This window comes from Chamaea fasciata, unplaced genomic scaffold (genome assembly GCF_029207755.1).
Source record: "Chamaea fasciata isolate MVZ Bird 193981 ecotype frontalis unplaced genomic scaffold, bChaFas1.0.hap1 SCAF_839, whole genome shotgun sequence".
NCBI lineage: Eukaryota > Metazoa > Chordata > Aves > Passeriformes > Sylviidae > Chamaea > Chamaea fasciata.
Window position 1 is genome coordinate 25,574 of NW_027094924.1, and position 18,614 is coordinate 44,187.

Below are 18,614 nucleotides of genomic sequence, written 5' to 3' on the forward strand. Positions count from 1 at the left end.
ATTCCCAGCTCCTGGAGAGCTTTGGGCGGGAAGGAGCTCAAAGCCCGGCCCGGAGATCCCCCAGGATCCAGGAGATCCCACGGGATCGCAGCACAGGGAGTTTTCCAAGCGTTTTCCATTCCCGGGATCCGTCAGTTCCCCCCTGACCAATCAGCTCCCAGAGGATCCACCCGGACCCACCAAAGCTCAGGAAAACGGGAGGAATTCCCACCGGGACGATCCAGCCTCGCGGAGAACTCCTCCGTGAAACCCTTCCTGCCTTCCTCGTTCCCGGTTTTCCCTCGTCCCTCTCCCTCCCCGCCGAGCCCTTCCCGCGGGATCTCTCCTCATTCCCAAATCCTCCAGGAGCGGATCAGGGGGAATTGTCGCCCTTAGGAATCCTCCCCCCCCCCCTCCCGAAAGGTTCCGTTTTGGAGCCGCTGGCCGAGGTGACGCCGTTGACGTCCTTCCAGCGACAACATTCCCGGCGTTCCTCCTCTCCCATCCCGCCGAACGCATCCAAGACTCTTCCCTCCTTTCCCCGTTGGGGTTTCGGTTTGGTTGGGGGGTTTTTTGTTTTTTTTTTTTTTTTTTCCCGGAATTTTTTTTTTTCCCGGCGGGATTTTTCCACTCGGGGCCCGGATCACCGCCCGGGAGGGGAACCTCGCCCCGCCACTCCTCCTCCGCGCGCTGAAGCTTCTCAGCTGCTTCCCGCCAACGGCTTGGCGCGGCTCCCGCCTTTCCCGGCAGGAAAAGGGGGAAAACAGCTTTGACAGCTCGTCCCTATTTTTAGACCTCTCCCACCCCGGGAATGTCGGAGCGCTCTCCGAAACCCTCCCGAGATCCTGGCAGGAATTTCTCGTCTCCCGCTCTCCCAGGCTGCTCCAAAGGTCCGAGCCTCGGACCATCCCGTGGATTCTCCGGGATGGATCTGGCGGCTCCAGCGGCGCATCCCACGGATCCCGTCCCGTGCCGATCCATCCCCTCCCCCCCCCTGCTCCGGAGCGATCCGTGTGTCATTCCGGGCAGTTTTCCAGGCGTTTCCCGTGGGCCGGGAGCCACCAGCCCACGTCGGGTGCGCGTCGTGATCCAGGATTTGGGAAGCCTGAAGGATTCGGCGAAGGGGAAAACGCCCGGGAGTCGGGAATTTTCTCCCTCTGGAATAAATTCTGGGAGTGGAAATTCACCCAGGAGGGGACGAAGGGACGTGGGGGCGATTCCATGATCCCAGGCTGCTCCAACCTCTCCTTGGACATTCCCAAGGGTTCTCCGGGAATTCCTTCCCCCAAATCTCCCCTTTCCCAGGGAATTCCCGCCATTCCCAGCTCTCCCGGCCTCAGCCTGGATCCATCCCAAAGGGATTTCGGGATCCAGGGGCTTCCCTGGGAATCTCGGCGCTCCAGGAAAGGTCTCCCTTCCCTTTTCCATCCCCGAATTCCAGGCAGACCCCTCGGGATGGAGCCGGAGCCTCCCGGATCCCAGAATCCCGGAATGGTTTGGGATGGGATCCACGGACCTTCGGTGCCATCCCACGGGCAGGAAAACTCCCACCATCCCAGCGCTCTCCAGCCCGGCCTTGGACATTCCAGGGATTCTCCGGGAATTCCAACCCGGCCAGGAATTCCTTCCCTTCCCGTCCTCTCCGTCCCTTTCCCAAATTCCGGCTTCTCCCGGAGCCCCTCCAGGCCCTGGAATGTTCTGGAAGCTCTCCCGGGATCCTCCCCAGTTCCAACCCTCGGACACTTCCCGCTCTCCCAGGGTGCTCCGAGATCCATCCCGGCCTTGGGAAGTTTTATCCCGGGTTTTCCAGCCCCGCGGGACGGAGAAGGGAGAGGGGCAGGACATCCCGGCTCCCAGCAAATCCGGGGAATCCTGCGCTACGTCTCCCGGCTCAGCCATTCCCAAAAAACCGCCTGGGGAACGAACCAGCCCCACCCCTCCCCCCTCCCCCCATCCAGGTGTGGAAATCCTGGGAAAACCATCCCCGAAATCTCTCCCAGGGAGGAAAATCCCACGGGAAGAGCCTCCCATCCAATGGGAGGATGGAAAAGTTGGGAATTCAATCCGGGCAGTTCCCGCCGGGAAGGAGAATTCCCGGAGCAGGAGGTTCGGCCTTGCCCACTGAAACTCCGGGCTTGGAATTCTGGGAAGGACAGCTGGAACTCCCTGAGGAGCCACCAGGGCTCTGGTTGGGGAATGGGGAATCCCGGGGCTTGAATTCCCAAAATTCCCAGCCGGAATTCCAGAGGCAGCTGTGGGAGGAGCTTTGGCAGAGCCGGGTCGCCAGGAAGGGCTGGGAGCACCAAAATTCCATCCTGGAGGAACAAATTCCATCCTGGAAGGACAAAATCCCGTCCTGGAATCCCCAAATCCCGTCCTGGAATCCCCAAATCCCGTCCTGGAATCACCAGATCCCGTCCTGGAATCACCAATCTCCAAATCCCGTCCTGGAATCTCCAAATCCCGTCCTGGAATCACCAGATCCCGTCCTGGAATCCCCAAATCCCGTCCTGGAATCACCAGATCCCGTCCTGGAATCCCCAAATCCCGTCCTGGAATCCCCAAATCCCGTCCTGGAATCACCAGATCCCGTCCTGGAATCCCCAAATCCCGTCCTGGAATCACCAGATCCCGTCCTGGAATCACCAAATCCCGTCCCGGAATCCCCAAATCCCGTCCTGGAATCCCCAAATCCCGTCCTGGAATCACCAGATCCCGTCCTGGAATCCCCAAATCCCGTCTGGGAATCCCCAAATCCCGTCCTGGAATCCCCAAATCCCGTCCTGGAATCTCCAAATCCCGTCCCGGAATCACCAAATCCCGTCCTGGAATCCCCAAATCCCGTCCTGGAATCCCCAAATCCCGTCCTGGAATCTCCAAATCCCGTCCCGGAATCACCAAATCCCGTCCTGGAATCCCCAAATCCCGTCCGGGAATCACCAAATCCCGTCCGGGAATCCCCAAATCCCGTCCTGGAATCCCCAAATCCCGTCCGGGAATCCCCAAATCCCGTCCTGGAATCACCAGATCCCGTCCTGGAATCCCCAAATCCCGTCCGGGAATCCCCAAATCCCGTCCTGGAATCACCAAATCCCGTCCTGGAATCCCCAAATCCCGTCTGGGAATCCCCAAATCCCGTCCGGGAATCCCCAAATCCCGTCCTGGAATCACCAAATCCCGTCCTGGAATCCCCAAATCCTGTCCGGGAATCCCCAAATCCCGTCCGGGAATCCCCAAATCCCGTCCTGGAATCACCAGATCCCGTCCTGGAATCACCAAATCCCGTCCTGGAATCCCCAAATCCCGTCCCGGAATCACCAAATCCCGTCCCGGAATCCCCAAATCCCGTCCGGGAATCCCCAAATCCCGTCCGGGAATCCCCAAATCCCGTCCTGGAATCACCAAATCCCGTCCGGGAATCCCCAAATCCCGTCCGGGAATCCCCAAATCCCGTCCTGGAATCACCAGATCCCGTCCTGGAATCACCAAATCCCGTCCTGGAATCCCCAAATCCCGTCCGGGAATCCCCAAATCCCGTCCTGGAATCACCAGATCCCGTCCGGGAATCCCCAAATCCCGTCCTGGAATCCCCAAATCCCGTCCTGGAATCACCAGATCCCGTCCTGGAATCACCAGATCCCATCCCGGAATCACCAAATCCCGTCCTGGAATCCCCAAATCCCGTCCGGGAATCCCCAAATCCCGTCCTGGAATCCCCAAATCCCGTCCTGGAATCACCAAATCCCGTCCGGGAATCCCCAAATCCCGTCCGGGAATCCCCAAATCCCGTCCTGGAATCACCAGATCCCGTCCTGGAATCACCAAATCCCGTCCTGGAATCCCCAAATCCCGTCCGGGAATCCCCAAATCCCGTCCTGGAATCACCAGATCCCGTCCGGGAATCCCCAAATCCCGTCCTGGAATCCCCAAATCCCGTCCTGGAATCACCAGATCCCGTCCTGGAATCACCAGATCCCATCCCGGAATCACCAAATCCCGTCCTGGAATCCCCAAATCCTGTCCTGGAATCCCCAAATCCCATCCTGGAATCACCAAATCCCGTCCTGGAATCCCCAAATCCCGTCCCGGAATCACCAAATCCCGTCCCGGAATCCCCAAATCCCGTCCGGGAATCCCCAAATCCCGTCCGGGAATCCCCAAATCCCGTCCTGGAATCCCCAAATCCCGTCCTGGAATCCCCAAATCCCGTCCGGGAATCCCCAAATCCCGTCCTGGAATCCCCAAATCCCGTCCGGGAATCCCCAAATCCCGTCCTGGAATCCCCAAATCCCGTCCTGGAATCACCAGATCCCGTCCTGGAATCACCAGATCCCATCCCGGAATCACCAAATCCCGTCCTGGAATCCCCAAATCCCGTCCGGGAATCCCCAAATCCCGTCCTGGAATCCCCAAATCCCGTCCTGGAATCCCCAAATCCCGTCCTGGAATCACCAGATCCCATCCCGGAATCACCAGATCCCGTCCTGGAATCACCAGATCCCGTCCTGGTCAGTCCTGGAGTGCTCAGGCACTTGGAGCAGATCCCCATCCCACGGATCCCAGAAAGCTCCAAACTCACGGATTTCCCGAAGGATCCGTGGATCCCGCAGATCCCGGCAAGGCCCGAGCTCCAGGAATTCCCGAAGGATCCGTGGATCCCGCAGATCCCGGCAAGGCCCGAGCTCCGGGAATTCCCGAAGGATCCGTGGATCCCGCAGATCCCGGCAAGGCCCGAGCTCCGGGAACTCCCAACCCCCCGGCCCAGCTCCCGCTCCTCCCTTCCCTCGGGATCGGCTCCACCAGAGGAAGGAAAAACCTCGGGAATTTCGGGAACAACCCGGCTCTCTCCGGCCAAACCGAGGGAAGCTCATCCCATCCAGGAAAACCTTTGGATTCGTTCCCGCCGTTTGGATTTCCGGGCGGATCCCTGCGATCCCTCCAAGCACGAACTCCTGGAATGGTGGGATGGGCAATTCCAGGGATCCAGGGAGAGCCAGAGCCGGGAATTCCCGAGGGGTTGGATGGGGGGAAGCCCCGAGTGCTGCAGGGACCGGGAAAACCGGGAATAACTCGAATCCATGGGATGGGCTGGGATCCATGGGATCCGTGGGACGGGATCCGTGGGACGGGATCCGTGGGACGGGATCCATGGGATGAGATCCATGGGATGGGGTGGAATCTATGGGATCCATGGGATGGGATCTATTGGGATCCATGGAACAGGCTCCATAGGATGGGGTGGGATCCATGGGCTGGGATCCACAGAATGGGATCCATGGGATGGGATCCATGGGATCCATGGGATGGGGTCCATGGGATCTCTGGGATGGGATCCACGGGGTGGGATCCATGGGATCTCTGGGATGGGATCCATGGGATCCATGGGATGGGATCTACGGGATTTCTGGGATGGGATCCATGGGATGGGATCCACGGGATTTCTGGGATGGGATCCATGGGGTGGGATCCACGTGATTTCTGGGATGGGATCCATGGGGTGGGATCCACGGGATGGGATCCATGGGGTGGGATCCATGGGATCTATGGGCTGGGATCCATGGGATGGGATCTATGGGATCTATAGGATGGGGCAGGACCCATGGGGTGGGACTCATGGGATGGGATCCATGGGATGGGATCCATGGGATGGGATCCACGGGATTTCTGGGATGGGATCCATGGGGTGGGATCCACGGGATTTCTGGGGTGGGATCCATGGGGTGGGATCCACGGGATGTTCCCCGGGGCAGCTGCGAGGGCTGGGAAGGTGGCCGGGGTGGCCGGAGCCGTCCCCTGGAATCGCCCCCCGGGACGGGCACGGAACGGGAACGTTCCCGGCGGGAATTTGCAGCAGGAAGAGGAAATTCCCGCAAGGATCGTCCCCGCGGGCCCCAGGCCGGCGTGAGGCCCCGGCCCCTCCCCCCTCTGCTCGCCAGGGCCGAGAAAATCCAGGAAAACCCGCAGGGAGCAGCGGCCACGTGGGCGGGGCCAATTCCCGGCCTAAAACCCATGGAATTCCGGCCTAGAATCCATGGAATCCCGGCCTAGAATCCATGGAATCCCGGCCTAAAAATCCATGGAATTCCAGGATGAGGGCCTGGGAAATGGGGGGGATTCCCACAGAATTCCCAAAGAATTGCACAGAATTCCCGGATCCCACAGAATTCCTGGAGAATCCCACAAAATTCCCAAATCCCACAGAATTCCTAAAGAATCACTCAGAATTCCCAAATCCCACAGAATTCCTGGAGAATCTCACAGAATTCCCAAATCCCACAGAATTCCTAAAGAATCCCACAGAATTCCTGGAGAATCCCACAGAATTCCCAAATCCCACAGAATTCCTGGAGAATCCCACAGAATTCCCAAATCCCACAGAATTCCTGAAGAATCCCACAGAATTCCTGGAGAATCCCACAGAATTCCCGAATCCCACAGAATTCCTGGAGAATCCCACAGAATTCCTGGAGAATCCCACAGAATTCCCGAATCCCACAGAATTCCTGGAGAATCCCACAGAATTCCGGGAGAATCCCACAGAATTCCCGAATCCCACAGAATTCCTGGAGAATCTGAATTCTCCTGCAAAAATGGGAAATCCAGAAATCCTCCTGGGAAAATGGGAAAAACCTCGGGACGAGGTCCGGGCTGGGAACAGCAGGAAAAGCCTCTCCAGGTTTTCCCCAGAATCCCTCAACTCTCCCCGGCCAAAATCCAGGGAAAAACTCCGGGAATTCGGAGCGTAAAAATCCAGGGATGGAGCTGGGCAGGGGATGTTCATTCCCACGGGGAAAAAAAAATCCCAAAATTCCAAACCCACGGCAAAAAACCCGCCGGGAATTGGGAAAAGAGGGAACGAGGGAAGGAAATTCCTTTGGAGCTCGGCGGGATTTTTTGGGAATGAGGATCCCGAGCCGAGCAGGAGCTGCTCATCCCCCTGGGGACCAAAGTGACAATTCCCAAAGATCCCAAGCCGGATCCGCACCAAAAACCTCCCGAAATTCCCTGAAGAATCCCACAGAATTCCCAAAGAATTCCTGAATCCCACAGAATTCCCATAGAATCCCACAGAATTCCCATAGAATTCCCAAAGAATTCCTGAATCCCACAGAATTCCTGAATCCCACAGAATTCCCATAGAATCCCACAGAATTCCCATAGAATTCCCAAAGAATTCCCACAGAGGCACCAGGACACGGCACTGGACCGGCGGATAAAATCCCTCTGGAGCCCCCCAGGATTGCCGGGAATGAGGATCCCGAGCTGTTCATCCCTCAGGAATGACAATTCCCAAAATTCCAAGGCACCACCAGCACCAAAGCCCCGAAAATTCCACGAGAGCCACAATGGCTCCAGGACCCGGCACAGAACCAGGGAAATCCAGGGAATAAAATCCCTCTGGAGCCCCCCAGGATTTTCAGGAATGAGGATCCTGGATCCCAGGGAAAAGCAGCCACGATTCCCAAAAATTCCACCGGCACCAGAACCTCCAAAATTCCGAGACTCGGCATCAGGACCCGGCACAGAACCAGGGAAGAAAATCCCTCTGGAGCCCCCCAGGATTTTCAGGAATGAGGATCCTGAATCCCAGGGAAAAGGAACCATGATTCCCAAAAATTCCACCGGCACCAGAACCTCCAAAATTCCACGAGAGCCATGACGGCACCAGGACCCGGCAGAGAACCAGGGAAATCCAGGGAATAGAATCCCTCTGGAGCCCCCCAGGAGTGCCGGGAATGCCAATTCCAGGGAAAAGCAGCCACGATTCCCAAAATTTCCACCAGCTCCAAACCCCCCAGAATTCCGAGACTCGGCACCAGGACACGACAGAGAACCAGGGAAGAAAATCCCTCTGGAGCCCCCCAGGAGTGCCGGGAATGAGGATCCCGAATCCCAGGGAAAAGGAACCACGATTCCCAAAAATTCCACCGGCTCCAAACCCCCCAGGATTCCGAGACTCTGCCAGGACCCGGCAGAGAACCAGGGAAATCCAGGGAATAGAATCCCTCTGGAGCCCCCCAGGATTTTCGGGAATGCCAATTCCAGGGAAAAGCAGCCACGATTCCCAAAAATTCCACCGGCCCCAAACCCCCCAAAATTCTGAGACTCTGCCAGGACCCGGCACAGAACCAAGGAATGAAATCCCTCTGGAGCCCCCCAGGATTTTCAGGAATGAGGATCCCGAATCCCAGGGAAAAGCAGCCACGATTCCCAAAAACCCCAACCCACGCCCCCAAACATCCCACCCCAAAGCCCCCGACCCTCATTCCGCGCCATCCCGCCCCCCAAACCCCTCCGAGCGCCTTCGGCCGCCGCGGGGACGAAACGAGCCACCGAAAACCCACCGCCCCCTCCCAAAAACAAAAAACCCCGCGGAAAAAATCCCGATAAACCCCCCCCCCCAAAAAAAAAAACCGGGAAAACCCTTAAAAGCCCGCAGGAAACGTGCGAGGGGGGCGGGCGGGCCCGCGCTGGCGGCTCACCTTTGGCGCCCCGCAGGACGAAGCCGAAGCCCTCATGCTCCCGCTTCTGCAGCACGGCCGCCTTCTCCTCGATGATGTAGTCGCTGGGCAGGAAAGAGCACAGGAGAACCACGCCCGGGTTAGAGCGCAGCACCATCGCGGCCCGCGCCGCCGCCCGGCCTGCCGCCGCCGGGGGTGGCCGCTGTCACCGGCTGGGGGACCGCTGTCACCGCCCGGGGGAGCCGCTGTCACCGCCGGGGGGATCGCTGTCACCGCCCGGGGGATCGCTGTCACCGCCCGTCCTGCCGCCGCCGGGGGTGGCCGCTGTCACCGCCCGGGGTGGCCGCTGTCACCGCCCGGGGGGATCTCTGTCACCAGCCGGGGTGGCCGCTGTCACCGCCGGGGGGATCTCTGTCACCGCCCGGGGTGATCTCTGTCACCGCCCCGGGTGGCCGCTGTCACCGCCCGGGGTGATCTCTGTCACCGCCCGGGGTGGCCGCTGTCGCCGGCCGGGGGTGGCTTTTGTCGCCGGCCGGGGGTGGCTTTTGTCGCCGGCCGGGGGTGGCCTTTGTCGCCGGCCGGGGTGATCTCTGTCGCCGGCTGGGGGTGGCCGCTGTCACCAGCCGGGGGTGATCTCTGTCGCCGGCCGGGATGGCCTCTGTCGCCGGCCGGGGTGATCTTTGTCGCCGGCTGGGGGTGGCCGCTGTCACCGCCCCGGGTGGCCGCTGTCGCCGGCCGGGGTGGCCTCTGTCACCAGCCGGGGGTGGCCGCTGTCGCCGGCCGGGATGATCTCTGTCGCCGGCCGGGGGTGGCTTTTGTCGCCGGCCGGGGTGGCCGCTGTCACCAGCCGGCGCTGGCCGCTGTCGCCGCCGGCAGAGCTCGGCGCGTCCAGCCTTTCATCTCCGCAGCCAGCCGCTTCTGCCCTCCCTTTTGGGGGGTTTTCTCTCTTTTTTTTAAAATTTTCTTGGATTTTTTTTTCTCTCTCTCCTGGTTTTTTTCTGGATTTTTTTTCCTCAGGTTTTCTCTTTTTTTCGATTTTTTTTTCCCTCAGTTATTTTTTTTTCCTGGATTTTCTCTTTTTTTCCTCCTGGGTTTTTCTTTCGTCCCGGATTCTTTTTTCTCTCCGTTTATTTCTCCTTCCCGGATTCTTTTTCTTCCGATTTATTTTTCTTTCCTGGATTCTTTTTCTTCCTGGATTCTTTTTCTCTCGATTTATTTTTCCTTCCTGGATTTTTTTTCCTCCTCCTGGATTCTTTTTCTCGGGATTAATTTTTCCTTCCTGGATTCTTTTTCTCTCGATTCTTTTCCTTCCTGAATTCTTTTTCTCTCCGTTTATTTCTCCTTCCCGGCTTCTTTTTCTCTGGATTTTTTTTTTCCTTCCCGGATTCTTTTTCTCTCCGTTTTTTTTTCCTCCCTGGATTTTTTTTCCTCCTTGATTTTCTTTCCTCTCTCGATTTTTTTTCTCCCCCTCCCTGGATTTTTTTTTTTTTCCTCTCCCCGGATCTTTTTTCTCTCCCGATTTATTTTTTTTTTTTCCTCTCTCTCTCCCTGGATATATTTTTTTTTTCCTTCCGTAGCGTCCAAAGTCACACCAAAAAGGCGGAAGCGACTCCTCGGCCTCGGCGTGCGGGAGGAGGAGGAGGAGGAGGAGGAGGAGGAGGAGGAATAATAAGAGGAAGGAGGAGGGAATGAGAGGAGCAGTGAGCGGATGAAATCCCGGCCGTCACCCGCAGGGGAATGCGGGGCTCGGGCGCCGGAACGCGGAGCCCACGCAGGAATCCCGGGAATTTCGGGCAGCCGGAGCTCTCCAAAGGCGGAGGAATCGTCTCCTCTTCGCGCACTTCCCCCCAAAAAAGCGGGAAGAGGAAGAAACAAACGAAGAAAAACCGGGATTTGGGGGGGATGCAAGCGCCCTGGCGGCGGAGGGGGCAGAGTTTGAAACCCGCAGCCCGGCGGCTTTGAGCCCCCACCCCAAAATTTTTATTTTTGGGGGTTTTTTTTTCCTCCTTTTTTCCTCCTCGGGGCGTTGCTAAGTGACGGATTGCCGGGAGAATGGTGGGGGAGGGGAGGGGAAAAGCGGGAATGATCCAGCGGCGGATGGAGGGATGAGGATGGGGATGAGGGATCGGAGGGATCCGAGGGATCGGAGGGATCGGAGGGATCCGAGGGGGCGGCGGGTCCCTCCCAGCGGAGCCGCAGGGCTGACATCAGAGCCGGGAACAATCCGGGAAAAAGGGCCGGGGAAATCTGGGAAAAGGGGCCGGGAAAAATCCGGGAAAAGGGGCCGGGGAAATCCGGGAAAAGGAGCTGGGAACAATCCGGGAGAGGAGCCGGGAAAATCTGGGAGAGGAGCTGGGAACAATCAGGGAGAGGAGCCGGGAAAATCCGGGGAAAAGGGGCCGGGGAAATCAGGGAAAAAGAGCCGGGGAAATCTGGGAAAAGGAGCCAGGAAAATCTGGGAGAGGAGCCGGGAACAATCCGGGAAAAGGGGCCGGGGAAATCTGGGAAAAGGAGCCGGGAACAATTCGGGAAAAAGAGCCGGGGAAATCCGGGAAAAGGGGCCGGGGAAATCTGGGAAAAGGGGCTGGGAACAATCAAGGAGAGGAGCCGGGAACAATCCGGGAAAAGGGGCCGGGGAAATCTGGGAAAAGGGGCTGGGAACAATCAGGGAGAGGAGCCGGGAAAATCCGGGGAAAAGAGCCGGGGAAATCCGGGAGAGGAGCCGGGAACAATTCGGGAAAAGGAGCCGGGAACAATTCGGGAAAAGGAGCCGGGAAAATCTGGGAAAAGGAGCCGGGGAAATCCAGGAAAAGGAGCTGGGGAAATCTGAGAGAGGAGAGGAGGGAGCCAGGGGAGGGATGGGAAACAATGGGAGGGGTGGGCAAGGATGGGGAAAGATTGGGAATGTTGGGAAGGATTGGGAATGTTTGGGAATGTTGGGAAGGATTGGGAATGTTTGGGAATGTTGGGAATGTTGGGAATGTTGGGAATGTTGGGAATGACGGGAAGGGATGGAGAAGCACGGGAATGTTGGGAAGGGGTGGATGGAAGGGGCGCGGAGCACCGGAACAGCCGGAATTCCCCAGGGATCCATTCCCGCGGCGCGGGAATTCCACGGGGCCAGGGAAAAGCTCGGAACGCCGGGAAGGGAATCCTGCCGGCAACACCGGGAATCCCGGGAGGGAACGGATCCGTCCCAGGAAATTCCGGGAGGGAATAAATCCCAAGGGCTGCCTCTCGGAATTGGCGGCATGGGATTCATGGAATCACGGAAAGAAAAGAAAAACCTGGGAAAGCTCCAGGCTGGAGCAGCGACATTCCATGGAAATGGGAATGCCGGGGGAGGGGAAGGAAAACTCTCCCAGGAATCCCACTGGGAGCATTCCCGAGCCTCTGGAATTGGCTGGCAGCACCTCCGGAATTTCGGGATCCGTCCCCTCTTGCAGGGAGTGTCCGGAATTCCCTGGAACGGTTCAGGCGGGAAGGGGCCGAAAACTCCTGGAATTCCATCCAATGATCCCGGGGATGTTCCAACCTTGCCCGGGAGCCTTCCAGGGATCCGAGGAAATCCGTGGATTTTTCGTCCCGTTCCTTGGACGGAACGACTTGGGAAAGCCCCAGTTCCGCGGAAAAGCGGGAATTCTGGCCCGAGGACACCCGAGGGGCCCCGTGGGGGGAGAAGAGAGCAGGCCTGGACGGGACTGGGGAAGGAATTCCGGGCCGGGCTGGAATTCCAAGGGTCGGAGCCGGGATTCCAGCTCCGATGCCATCCCAGGATCGTCCCGCGGAATTTCCACCTCGGCAGCCCTGGAGGAGTCCGAGGAATCCCTGGAATTCTCGGTGACCTTTCCCCACCTCGGGCATCCCAGGGATTTCAGGATTCAGAGCCGGGAGGGATCCAAAGAACTCCCCAGGGATCGGGATCCCGCTCCGGCCATTCCAACGTTCCCGGCGTTTTCCCGGGAATTTGGGACCCCTCCCAATGGTTTTCCCACGGGAATACCCGAGCGGATCCACGAAGACCGAACGCAATTCCCGAATTCCCCCTTTTCCTTTCCCAATCCCAGGACTGGGCTTGGAAAAAGGGGATTCGGGATAACTCAGGCGGGGACGAGTTTTTCGCCATCCCGGCTTTTTTTTTTTTTTTTTTTTTGTTCTCCGGGAATTTTTCCCGACTGGCTTTTCCTGCGGTTTTTTTTTTTTTTTTTCTCCCCCATCCCCGAACTTCTTTGGGAATGTGGGCGGAGCGTGACCTCAGCGGGAATGTGGGAATGTGGGCGGGATCCAGGTGTGGGATCCGGAGCCGTCGTCAGCGGAGCCTCGGGAAGCGGCGGCGTGGGAGAGGCCGGGGCTGAGTCACCGCGCGCTGCGCCGATTCCCCATTCCCGATTCCCGCACTTCCCAAAAAAAGGAGCCGGAATTGCCGGGCGGGGGCGGCGCAGAGCGACGCCCACCTTTAACTCCCGGCGGCCCGGAGAATTCCCGGGATTCCTGGGCCCGGTCCAGGTTTTCCGCTCGGCCTCGGGCACCGAAGGCTGGGATGCCGGTGGCTTCTCCAGGAATTCCTTTGGGAGTCTTTTTCCACGGATTTTCCAGAGTTTTGGCTGACCTTTAACCCCCGGCATTCCCCAGGGACGGGGAAAATTCCCGATCCCGTTGCCAATCCTTTTCCAAATCTCATTCCTGGCCCCATTCCCAATCCTTTTCCAGATCCCATTCCGGGTTTTCCGCTCGGCCTCAGGCACCGAAGGCTGGGATGCCGGTGGCTTCTCCAGGAATTCCTTTCCCAAGTTTTTTCCGTGGGTTTTCCGGAGTTTTGGCTGACCTTTAACCCCCGGCATTCCCCAGGGACGGGGAAAATTCCCGATCCCGTTGCCAATCCTTTTCCCGTTCCGTTCCAGTTCTTGCTCCAAGTCCCATTCCCGGTTTTCCGCTCGGCCTCGGGAATTTCTCCTCCAGTCCTTTCCCGTGGCTTTGCCGCCGCTCTCCTCCATCCCAGGTCCGCCTTCAACTCCCGGCATTCCCCAGGAAAATCCCAGGCCCCGATCCCGATCCCGATCCCGATCCCGATCCCGATCCCGATCCCGTGGAAACTCCGCCCCTTTGGACGGCGACATCCCAGCCTGGGGAACACGGGAAGGGATTCCCGGGTTTCCAGAGGAATGGGAGAAGAGGGAACAACCCGGAAGCGCGGGAATTTCGGGGAAATCCGAGGAAAACTTTTCCCATCGGAACCTCAGCTCCCTCCGCCGGCGGAATTCCCAACCTTGCGAACAACAGGGAAGGAATTCCCGGATTCCCCAGCTCCAGGAAAACGATCCCAACATTCCAACCTCCGTCATTCCGGCATTTTCTCTCTCCACGCATTTTTCCCAGCGCCCGGAATTCCAGGACTGAGAAATCCCCTTTCCCCCCCTCGGCGGTTTTTTTTTCCCGGGTTCTCCCTGTTTTCCCAGAATTCCCGAGGGTGTTCCATCATTCCCAACCATCCCGTGATCCCGCGGAATCCACAGTCCAGGATTTCGGGGGTTTTCCCCCAAGTTTTCCCAGGAATCCAAACAATTCCCAAAGGATTTCCTGGAATGGGATCAACCCAAGCCCCCCCGTGGATCCAATCCCAAGGGTTTTTTCCATAAATTCCCGTTAAATTTGCCTTGGGCTGAGGAATCGTGCGGATCCATGGAATTCCGGGAATCTCGGAGCTCGCCCACATGATTTTCCTGCTTTTTCGGGAGCTCCTTTTCCCGTATTTTGCTCCCCTTGAGCGTTCCCAACTCCGAGGAATTTGTGGAATTTTGGGATCTTCCCGAGGTTTTTCCGTTTCCCCGGCTCCTGAAATTCTCCTTTCCTGCCCCACCCCTCCATCAGAATTCCCGTTTTTCCCACCGAACATTCCCAGGAATTCCAACTCCTGGCCAAGAGCTCCTCCCGGAGTTTTCCCAGGCTGTGATTCCCGAAGGAAAATCCCTTTTCCCGGGATTCCCAGGGATTCAATCCCGCCTCTCCTTCCCCTGAGCCGATGGGATTCTCATTTTTCCCTCGGGTTTTCCCGATTTTTTCCGACAGGAACAATCCCCGGAGCGGCAAACCCCGGGAATGTTGAGGATCAACCCAAATTCCATAAATTCCTCAAAGTTGGGAATGCTCCGGGAAGGAAAATTTGGGATAAGGAACTCCAAGAAAAAAAAAAAAAAAGCAGGAAAAATGTTGTGGGTGAGCTCCAAGATTCCCAGAATTCCGCGGAACCGCTCGGTCGCCAAGGAAAGAAACTTCCCTGGAAAAAGGGGGAAATGGGAAACATTCCCAGAATTCCCAGAACTTCGGATTTTCCATTGGAAAAGGAAGCAGGAATGGGAAACATTCCCAGAATTCCCAGAACTTCGGATTTTCCATTGGAAAACGAAGCAGGAATGGGAAACATTCCCGGAATTCCCAGAACTTCGGATTTTCCATTGGAAAACGAAGCAGGAATGGGAAACATTCCCAGAATTCCCAGAACTTTGGATTTTCCATTGGAAAACGAAGCAGGAATGGGAAACATTCCCAGAATTCCCAGAACTTCGGATCCTCCATTGGAAAACGAAGCAGGAATGGGAAACATTCCCAGAATTCCCAGAACTTCGGATTTTCCATTGGAAAACGAAGCAGGAATGGGAAACATTCCCAGAATTCCCCGGAACTTCGGATCCTCCATTGGAAAACGAAGCAGGAATGGGAAACATTCCCAGAATTCCCCGGAACTTCGGATCCTCCATTGGAAAACGAAGCAGGAATGGGAAACATTCCCAGAACTTTGGATTTTCCATTGGAAAACGAAGCAGGAATGGGAAACATTCCCAGAATTCCCAGAACTTCGGATCTTCCATTGGAAAAGGAACCAGGAATGGGAAACATTCCCAGAATTCCCAGAACTTCGGATCCTCCATTGGAAAAGGAACCAGGAATGGGAAACATTCCCAGAATTCCCCAAACCCTTGGATCCGCCTCCCGGCTCTCCCAGAATTCCTCGCACCGCCCAAAACTCTCCGGAAGGAAAAAATAAAAATCCCCTTCCCACGGAATTCCAACCTTCGCCGAGGAACGGGGCGGAGCTGTGTTTTGCCCGTGGGAAGGAGAATTCCCGGCATTCCCGGCATTCCCGGGGGAGGCTCCTTACCTGTGGGAGGTGAAGTTGTCGTAGGAGCCGACGGTGTAGTGCCGGAAAAGCCGCTTGGTCCGGTCTTCCCTGGTTTCTGGGGGGGGAAAAAAAATTCCACAGCCCGGAATTATTCCCGGTTTTTGCCCCCCACCAATCCCATTCCAGGCGGGGATTCCTCCCTGGGTGAGGAGAATTCCCGAGGAATTCCTGGGAATGTCGGAGCTTTTCCTGGGAATCATCCGGGGGGGAAAATTCCGGTCGAATTCCCGGCCGGAAGGCCAGAGGAGACCGGACCCTGCGGAAAACTCAAACCCCGGCTTCCTGCTCTGCTTCCAAGCTTTTCCCACGTTGGGACGGGCGGGGAAAAAAAAGCGGGAATGTTCCCTCTGGAATTTTCCAGCCCTTCCCCAGCTCCGCCTGGATTAACCTGGAAAAATTCCTCATCGCTCCCAGGGATTCCCGGCTCCGATTCCAGAGGGAAATTCCAAGGGGAAAAGAGGAACTTGGGAAGACGCCGCTCGGCACCACGAGGCGGCAGCAGGGAGCAGAGCCAGGAACAGAATTCCCGGCGGGAAGGGGGAGGGGAGAGGCCGGGCAAAGGGGCGGGAAAATCGGGATGGGAGGCGGCGGGACGGGCCCGGGACAAGGCGGGGGAGGCAGAAAGGCGGGAATTCTGGGGAGAGGCGGGAATTCTGGGGAAAGGCGGGAATTCTGGGGAGAGGCGGGAATTCTGGGGAGAGGCGGGGAATGCTGGGGAAAGGCGGGAATTCTGGGGAGAGGCGGGAATTCTGGGGAAAGGCGGGAATTCTGGGGAGAGGCGGGAATTCTGGGGAGAGGCGGGAATTCTGGGGAAAGGCGGGAGAACGGGAACGAAGGAAAACCTGGGAGCGAGGTGGGCAAAGGGAGGGAAGGAGGAAAGGAATTCCCCGCGGCTCCCGAATTCCCAGGTCCCGCCGGCTCCGTCCAGCCTGGACCTCCCCAGCCCCGCAGGGATTCAGGAATTCCCTCCTCCTCCTCCTCCTCCTCCTCCTCCTCCTCCTCCTCCCGGTTCCAGCCCGTCGGAATTCCCGAGCCCTCCCCCCATCCCTCCGGATGTTCTCCCTCCCGGGCGCCGTTCTCGAGGAAAATCTGGGATTTCTGGGCTCCCCCCAAAGCGCCGGGATCCTCGCGGAGCCGAGGGACGGAGCCGGGATGGGATCCCCGGGATCCACGGGGGGGGATCCGGGGGGTGGGATCTATTGGGATCCATGGGATGGGGTGGGATCTGTGGGATGGATGGGGTGGGATCCCTGGGATGGGATCTATGGGATGGAATCCGTGGGATGGGATCTGTGGGGTGGATGGGATGGATGGGATGGATGGTGTGGGATCCATGGGATGGGATTGGATCCATGTGACTGAATCTGTGGGATCCATGGGATAAGATCCATGGGATGGGATCCATGGGATGGGACTGGATCCATGGGATTGGAGCTGTGGGACCCACGGGATGGGATGGGATCCATGGGACGGGATTGACAGGATGGGATCCGTGGGATGGGATCCATGGGATGGGATTGGATCCACGTGACTGGATCTGTGGGAGCCATGGGATGGGATCCACGGGACGGGATCCACGGGATGGGATCCGTGGGATGGGACTGGATCCATGGGATTGGAGCTGTGGGACCCACGGGATGGGATGGGATCCATGGGACGGGATCCACGGGATGGGATCTGTGGGATGGGATTCATGGCATGGGATTGGATGGATGGGACCCATGGGATGGGATCCATGGGATGGGATCCATGGGATGGGATCCATGGGATGGGATCCATGGGATGGGATTGGATCCATGTGCCTGGATCTGTGGGATCCATGGGATGGGATTGATGGGATGGGATCTGTGGGATGGGATTCATGGCATGGGATTGGATGGATGGGATCCACGGGATGGGATCCATGGGATGGGATCCATGGGCTGGATGGGATGGATAGTGTGGGATCCACGGGACCGAAGGATTCTGGGATTCCCGGAGGTTTCCATAGGCAACGGGATCCGGACGGCCTTTAAATCCCTTTCCGACCTCAGCATTCCATGAATCCCCGGCCGAAATCCTGGACAGCCGGGGTCTGGAATAAACCTGGGACGCGCTGGGATCTGCCCGGCCAAGGCAGCCCGGGGAAATCCGGGAAAAGTCCGGATTTCATTCAGCATCCTGAGGAAACCCATGGAAAAGGATCATCCTGGGGGTTTGTTGGATTTTTTTCTGGGATCACGGACAGCTGGGGAATCATCGGGAAGGATTGGAGCAGGGACGGGATGGGATCCATGGGCTGGAATTCCTGGAGTTTTTCCAGCAGGAATCCGGGAATGCCGGAAAAATGCCGGAAAAACGCCGGAAAAATAACCAGGAATGGCCCATCCTACTTTTTTTTTGTTTTGTTTTTTTTTTTTTTCCCCTGGGAATCAATCCCGGGTTACAAATAAGGAGGGAAAAAAAAAAATCCCTTTGGAATTTGGGAATGTGGGGAGATCCCTTTTCCTTCTGTCGGGAATTCTGGCTCCCAGGGAGAGTCTGGAATGGGACGAATCCCACGGAAAAGGAAGATTCCCGATCCGTTCATCGTTGGGAACGGGATCCCCCCATCCTTTCTTTTGGACCGGGAGCAGGACAGGCAGGGAACCGCGGAATCCCGGAATTCCAGAGGCTGGGAAAGAATTCCAAGGGCACCCGCGTGGAATTCCAGGAATTCCCTGGACACCCCCAAAGACGGCCACTCCAAACCTCGCTGGGCAGCTCCTTCCGAGGCCTGGCCTCCCTTTTCCATGGAAAAATTCCCAAAAATCCAATCCCAGCCTCCCCTGGGCCAGCCTGAGGCCGTTCCCTCTTTTCCCATCCCAATTTTCCCCGGGAGCAGATCCCGATCCCGCCTCGGATCCTGGCGAAAATCGGGAAAAGGGATAAACCCCTCCCCCCCGCCCCCGGATCCTCCTTTTCCCAGGCTTGGGAATCCCAGTTTTTCCAGATGTTCCTGGAACTCTCCACTCCCC

The 18,614-nt window shown here is 57.7% G+C and overlaps 1 protein-coding gene across 2 annotated transcripts in view; it reads right to left on the minus strand.

Moving 5' to 3' along the window:
* The window catches only part of LOC136305957 (protein SPT2 homolog), a 39,994-nt gene extending 23,422 nt beyond the window's left edge, over positions 1 to 16,572 (minus strand). For both annotated transcript variants that reach the window (XM_066209291.1, XM_066209290.1), the window contains exons 1-2: positions 15,598 to 16,572; positions 8,463 to 8,545 (exon numbers count right to left, since the gene is read on the minus strand). In XM_066209291.1, coding sequence (XP_066065388.1) covers positions 8,463 to 8,545; positions 15,598 to 15,818 — 304 coding nt within the window. In that variant the 5' untranslated portion in view covers positions 15,819 to 16,572. The remainder of the gene's footprint in view (positions 1 to 8,462; positions 8,546 to 15,597) is intronic.
* Positions 16,573 to 18,614: the final 2,042 nt, after the last annotated feature.